The 7,550-nt window shown below is 42.2% G+C and overlaps 1 protein-coding gene across 1 annotated transcript; it reads right to left on the reverse strand.

Annotated features, from left to right (window-relative positions):
* Positions 1-480: 480 nt before the first annotated feature.
* Positions 481-1,587, reverse strand: LOC138851902 (uncharacterized; the record flags this gene model as incomplete). Its single annotated transcript, XM_070081428.1, has 3 exons — positions 1,299-1,587; positions 902-1,047; positions 481-807 (listed from the first exon to the last, which is right to left on the reverse strand). Coding segments are annotated over exons 1-3 (504 nt in total), but the record flags the coding sequence as incomplete, so codon positions are not given.
* Between the last annotated feature and the right edge of the window lie 5,963 nt (positions 1,588-7,550).

Genomic DNA, 7,550 nt, shown 5'->3' on the forward strand with positions numbered 1-7,550 from the left:
AAAGAACGCGGTAATGGAGAGCAGCTGGTCTCCGAGGGAATGTTGCTCGTCCGCCCGTACCTCAGCAAAAAAAAAGGTACTTCCGGGTTCTACGGTACCGTTTATTCTAGCGACTGCTAGATCTTTCCAGGTGGGGGAGGCTTAAAGCAGTGAGAAAGGTCATCTAGGGAAGACCTTTGTGCTGATAGAGCTCTTATAGGAACTTTGACATATATATTTTTCCTCTTACCCTATGTTTAGACTAGAGAAGATAGTAATATATAGTTATATGTAAATAAAAATAAAAATCAGAGTTTGACAATATTTTTATTAATTCACATACAAAAAGGGCAAAAGCTGTGCAAAGTTTTTTAGCGCGAGCAAAGGGGCGAAACTGTGCAAGTTTTAGTGGTTAGACTGAATGACTGCGCTCCTCCTGTTCACTTTCTGTAAGATTGATAACCTCCCGCTCGAAAATGATTTCCTTTTCAGGTACTTTACTCCATCTGCTGTCTTTACTCCATCTGCTGTCTTTACTCCATCTGCTGGCTTTACTCCATCTCCAGCATTTACTCTCACGTCGGGGGTTTTCCCTTCCTTCTCCGACTGGTTGTCAGGGTGCGCTTCAAGGTCGCCAGTTTGTTCAGCACCTGCTGCGGCAGTGACCTCAACAGAGTCATCAGATTGAGCAGTAGCAAGCGTAGAGAGGTCCACAACGAGGTCATCAGACTGACATGAGGGAAGGCTCTGCGTTTCATCGTTGTCGAGATCTGGTTCTTTCTTCATAGGCTCCTCTATATCAGATGAACTGTTCCCATCTTCCACAGGCTGTAAGTCATAAAGAGAACATATTTATCACTTTCAAATAAAGGAGTGGGACTCGTCTCTAATCTACCAAAGGAGGGAAACATAGAAGACATACCCTTTCCTGAGGAAGTCTATGTTTGCGTTTCCTGCTATCATCACAATGACACCGGTTTAGGAGTTTGATGCCGGCGTGTTCCTTCCCTTCCAATCTACCAGCCGATAAAATCAAAACTTTACAAATTCTGACTGGCCCAGTGAAAACTGTTGAAGAAAAAGGAGACTCAACTTTAAAATTATTATAAGTCTCTTGCGCTCGTTTGTTTCGTTAATATTCAAAGAGAAGTATCCAATCTACCAGCCGATAAAATCAAAACTTTACAAATTCTGACTGGCCCAGTGAAAACTGTTGAAAAAAAAGAGACTCAACTTTAAAAATTATTATAAGTCTCTTGCACTCGTTTGTTTCGTTAATATTCAAAGAGAAGTTTTAGCAAAATAAATGTCTCGCTTACCAGAATCGAGAATGTCTGCTTCCTTCACCATGATGAGAGTAAAGGCTATGGAGAGGTCAGCCTCTATCTTTTGCGGGGAAGACAGCTTCAGCGGGCTCTTATATACAGCTCAGAGAGGACCTTACCAGCCAGGAGGGGTATTTGGGGGATACTCTCGTCAGAGGTGACCTTCCTCACAGAGGGAAGCACAAATGTAACCTTGACTACTTAGGCAAAATGTAATTTCACAGGGAGGCAACATTTTAAAATTCTCTCTAGCATATGCTATCACTAATCTGTCATTGATAAAAAGCGATTTTTCCGAGAAATTTAAAAAAAAAAAATATAAAGCTCTTTCTAATCCCACAAGGCTTGCTTTATGAATAAACATCATAACATATAGACCGCAAGTGAGTGAAAAATCACTTTGTGTTCTGCCGGATAAACGATATAAATATTTAATTTTATTTAGTTTAAATTTTTTTTTTAAATTTATGCCATAATTCTCTGGTTTTTTCCCGTAACTGTCAAAGAAGAAGGATAGACTATTTTTCTTGTCCAAGAGAAGAGAAAAAAAATGACCCATTACTTTTGAACTGTACGAAGGAAGAATATTGCTTACAAGCACTATGGGCCTGTCTGAGGGATAGCCATCTAATCTTATTTGCTGTAGAGCGTCTATAGTGAAACAGCCAATATATGTGACTTTATTTCCTAGGGCGGGAATTAAACTATTATTTATTTCTGCGCAATTCATTTTTTATTTATGCTCGCACATCACAATGAACAGATCTATTCTGGTCGATGGATAAAACACCAGTGGTCTGAGCAAATAATAAAACTACCTTATTATGAGGGGCGGGCTTAGAGAACTGTAATTCAATTCTCAAGTTACCAGATTTTTCAATCGGGAGAGCGTCTTCCACTTGGCTGTCTGTTAAATTGAAAATATTGATGGTTCGCCCGGAGGCGAATGATTCATAGAGAATTAAATTTTCTTCCTCAATGCCCAGAGAGTTAATTGCTTCATAATATAATTTACTATAATGATGGGGGAAATCACTGCTTATGCGATAAACTGTATTATTATTAATACATACAGATAAACTGGCTAGATCCCCATGCTCAAAATATAGACCATTCTCCTTATGTTTTCCTGCATAGGCTGTCATGGGCAAAATTACCATGAAAATTTTGGCGGGAATTACATGACCCCATGGCTGATCTATTAGGAGGCTCGTTTGATTGTGACCTAGCACATAATTTTTACTTAGAGTGCGATTAAAAGTATATATTATCGGCTTTGCGTCTAAGGCTAGAGACTTGTTCAAGGCCATATAAGCTGATGTATATGGGTATACCCTATTAAGCCATAGCTTAGCGTAATTAATATGGAGCTGGTATGTGCTGGCATCATCGTCTGTTTTCAGAGTCCACGCTTGAGGGGATAATTCCAGCCTAATTTTTAAATCGATATTGTCAAGCAGATATTGGTCCAGAGTGGATATGTCCAGAGCCAAGGGAAAACACAGAGTTATGCCCTGTTCTTTATCATTCTTTGTCAGTATCTGTGGTTCTTTTGCCGATGTGCGGGCGAAATAGGCTGTATCGAACAATTTAGTTATACCTTCTCCTCCTTTAAAGTCGGGCAAGAGATACCCCAGTCGGGCGATACTCGGCAACTGGCTTCGTTTTACTGAGCTGCAGAGTTTAATAAATGACCAGTAATTAAAACTAGAATTTGTTTCCGTTATTTGCTCGCCCAGAAAACACTGGACACTTTTAAATAACGTGTTGGAAAGACCATTTATCAAGGCCACATTGGTTGTGTCTCCTAGTGGGCTTTGCCCATCAGCCTCTGTTAGAGTCACTCTAAATTCTATAACTATTTTGCCTAAATCTAGAAATGCTCCGGGAACTCCAGGAATTCTAAATTCTAGAAAATTATCTTTTAGTTTCTGAGAGAGAGGAAGGTTTACTGGTAGAGTATCAAAACTCTGAGTGCGAGCTATGGAACTCTCAACTTGTCTCAGTCTATGCGGTCGCGGGAATTGATTAATGACGCTTGAAGAATAATCATTTAACGGGACTTTGAGTCCACTGTTTTCAGCCCCGACACCCGCCATGGCTAATAAGCAACTGTTTATACGAGAGAGAATACATCGGTTTTATAACCAACTTGACTTCGTCGGCGTTTATTTAACCTGCATTTATTATTCACCCGTCGCTTACCCACCCTTTTTACTCTGCCACCTGTAATAACTTTCTTTGCAACTCCTTTTAAAGCATCTATCCCGTGAGATTTAAGAGCAGCTTTCATGTCTGTTTTTCCAGACTGATAATCATCGAGCATTTTAGTTCCAAATTCTACTGCACTTGGCGCAGCCACTCTGAAAAGAAAAGGTAAAGCTCTTTTAGCTAGACCCGCTAAAGCCGAAAAAAATCCCCCACCTCGGACTCTGTATGGCGCGTGAAAAGTTTGTATATCCCCCAGACCAGCTCCCACATGGGAGGGTTTTAGGGAGAATAAACTCCGAAATTCCTGCTCAGAGGGCACTTGAAAGGGTACACGCATGTTTGGCGGTTAGAGAAACAATAACCATTTTTACGCTGAGTTGGTTCTATTTATTTATCGGTCTTACATGTAACACTACGGTAGTGGAATGACCGCTTTCAAAAGACAGATTACGACCAAACTGATCTGTCATTTTGATAGCTATTTTATCTAATTTAGTTACGCATAGAGGTTTGTACATCATGGGATGAGCGCCTTTTGAATAACTCTCCTGAAAGGCGAAAGCATCCAGAATATTGACTAACTGACTGCCGTATATTTGCGGTTCCACAATATCACTATATATTAAAACATAATCAACTCCGGCAGTGGGATCAGGTTTGAATGGGGCAATCTGCTTGGGGAGGGAGCCCCCCTCGGGCACGTCACTACGAAATAAATAATATTTTTCAGCGCTGCTAAGCCCAAGCACCCGAGCTATTCTCGGTTTAAATTGAGCTTTAAATAAAGTGGCAGCATTGTTTTTTCCCGTAAAGGTTCGCGATCTCGTCGAAACTAAAACCCTCCCAATTCCGGCATCATAATTGAGTATTTTCCCTTTCGGGAAATGTGCCGAATAATTATCTCTAAAGGCTTTTTTTAAATCAGCTGTTAGCTGTCGATTAATTTCTTCAATAATATGGCTGGTATCCGTCGATAACACATCATTTTTTGGTAGAAAGTGGTGGACTACTGCTTCTGTACTTATTCCTGTTTCAGTAATGTGATTTTGTATAATGTCAATGCCGCATTCGGCATCGTCTCTTGTTAGAACATTGAATTTTTTGGGATACAAAACATTAAGCAAGGCTATTTCGTAGTTCAAGGATGGATTTAAAGGCGTCGCAGTAATTATATTTTGAAAGGCCGAAGCTGTATTGTCGAAAATGTCAATATTTTCTAAACTGCTCAAATAGATATATTTCCCCGGACCCCCTCTGTCCATGTTGAGGGACAGAGACAGTATGAGGCAAATACAAAATATAGACCATTATATATATTTTTTAAAGGCTTAAAAAAACTTTAGTTTGAAGACTTTACATTTTTATTTTTTTATTAGTTACAGCATTTAGGAATAAAATATCCACATCATCGTGCTGTCGTTTGCGTTTTCCGCGTGAAGTGACCTCGACCCCATCAGGCATGTCCATTTCACGCATGCCACTGTCTCGTTTAGTTCCAATCCCACCGGCTGGACTGACGTCAGCACCGTTGGCACCGCCGCTGCCGCTGCCGCTGCCGCTGCCGCCACCGCCACTGCTGGCGCCGCTGATGCCGCTAGTGCCTTGCTTCTCCACAGACAGCTGTAGTATTTCCCGTTCTAGAGCTTCGGGGGAGGCGCCGCGTTCAATTTCCACCTCATCTAGGATGATTTTAGGTACTGTCAAGTATGGGGTCACTGACGGTACGAGCAAGCATGTCTGAATTTCCCGTTTCAGTAATATGTCTTGAAATATGTTAATGAGAGGGAGATATTCAGTGTGCCATTCATCGGCCTGTTTTCTGCTCATGCCAATGTACTGGGGTAAAATTACCCGTTTGATGTTGCCATTGGCTATCACCGCCCGTCCCAGGGACACCAGACATAATTTAAACCAAATTCGTCGATTCTGTTGCGTGTCCTTGCTCAAACCGCGTACATAATGCGTGTCGAGACTACGCTCTAATTGCTGTTGCGCAATTTCATTCTTTTCAAGACAAGGACCCGCAGAGAACTGGCATATTAGCGCTGCAAGGTGCGGTCTTAAAAAATCCTCCGGCCTGTCATCGAGGGTGTTGGTGCATGGTGGGGGTGATTTTAGGACAATTTCCCCGGGTGTGCCCCGATCTGCAGCTATGGCACGGTTCACGAGGATTAGCGATTTTCGCTCAATTTGGGAAAATGGATATTTTTCCCAGAGTGAAAGAGCCGGCTCGTAGGGACGAGCAGAAGTAGCGTTGTGGGGATACACGATACAATCCCCATATTCCAGGAATTCTTCGTCCGTTATTCCCCCGACAATTACTGGAAATTTATATTCCATTCTCGTCAACAGTTGGGTTCCTTAGAGTCCTCGCTGAGGGAGTGAGACGGATAATGTTTATCGGTACGTCGGCGGCGGGGTTTAAATACCGTGCTGCTGGAGCCTCCCACTCCTGCGGGTGGGTTGGTAGGGGTTTGGGGACTGCTCTAGGTCGACATTCGTCTAAGGTGCTTATACAAGCTTTGGGCCCCTTCAAAAGCTTCTATCATATCCCGGAAATCATGCGTAGCATATTCTAAGCGTCTGATTTCAGCCGTCAGTTCTTTCTGATTAAAATTGTCATATAATTTTTCAATTTCATCAAAAGTCTTAGTAAATCTGGTCATGGGGCAATTGACTTTGAAGGATTCGTAGGTTTGCCATAAACTTTGTATCACACGAGCTTTGTAACACACTTGCTGATAAATCTTTCGTCTTGACGTTAATTGATGTAATAATATCGACAAACTGGGGTCCTTTTCTCCTTCTTCATTCAACGGGAGATTAATTCTCTCGGGATAATCAACTGATGGCTGGTCCATTTTTTTTTTTTTTTTATGAATAGCACTTCGAGAAGGAACTTCTTGTCTCTATCCTGTCCCGGTATTTACTAAAGCAGGCAAAGCTCTTCTCTCGACTTTATGAAAGCTTAAATTTCAATAGGCTAGCCAGAGCGGCTTTTTTTCCGCGCTCTTTTTAACATAAAAACCGCCTAATAATTGTTTTCTCGCCTTGTGATTTTTTATAAATCTTGGCTCTAATCTAATAAGGGTCACTAATTCCCTTACAACGGGCAAAAGTTTTTTATCGATGTACGCTCGACTGCTTGTCAAAGATTTAATGATTTGTAAGATGTTTAAATTATGGTATGGAGGGAATAAAATACCTCTCTTATCCCAGCGAATAAAAGAATTATTCTTGAAAAGATTCAGCATGGATTTCGCGTATGGCAATTCTTCTCTCGTGAAATACAGATCAATTATTTCATTTAAATTTGGGGAAGAGTCCTCAGGCGAGAGAGAAAGACTGTTGTTTTTTCTTGATATTAAAGATAAAAGTATTTCCGGCGGGAGTTTATTATTGCCTATTATTTTCTGTTTCGGATTTTTTTTTTTACTCTTAGACTCGTCGCGGCAACTACCGCGGGTGCGCCCGCCACTGCAGCCGCCGCAGCCGCTGCCGCCGCCGCTGCCGCCACCACCGCCACCGACGCGGTCGCCACCGCCGCGGGCGCCATTACAGCGAGCGAGCTTATTTGTTTTTTTTATGGGGGACTCACCAGTCTCAACAAAGAGGTCGGACGGGTGCCCGCTCGTGGGAGGTGGTGGCTCGAAGCGGCAATTACCCTTATGAGGGCGAGTTGCTACGCTGGGGCCGGTCCTGACCTTCTCATCCTTGCTTTGGGCTGGTTTCACTTTCACTCTCGAGAGGCTGGAAGATTCCTTCCTACGCACCATAGTGGTGGTTGCGGTGCTTCTGCGAAGGCGGGGAAAAGGAGATTCGCGCTTAGGAGTGGGTAAGATATTTGTTCCATTTTTAAAAATATATTTTTCGGCGGTTAGCCGAGGGATGAGACAAAATTCCTTTACCACCATTTCGATTATTTTTTACTTTATAAAACTACTAATCAGCGAGATGACCAAGAGTGTAGTTAAGATGGCTCCTCCACGCTGACCAGAGGTAAGAGTGTAGTTAAGATGGCTCCTCCACGCTGAC

Source organism: Cherax quadricarinatus, unplaced genomic scaffold (genome assembly GCF_038502225.1).
Source record: "Cherax quadricarinatus isolate ZL_2023a unplaced genomic scaffold, ASM3850222v1 Contig2699, whole genome shotgun sequence".
Lineage (NCBI taxonomy): Eukaryota > Metazoa > Arthropoda > Malacostraca > Decapoda > Parastacidae > Cherax > Cherax quadricarinatus.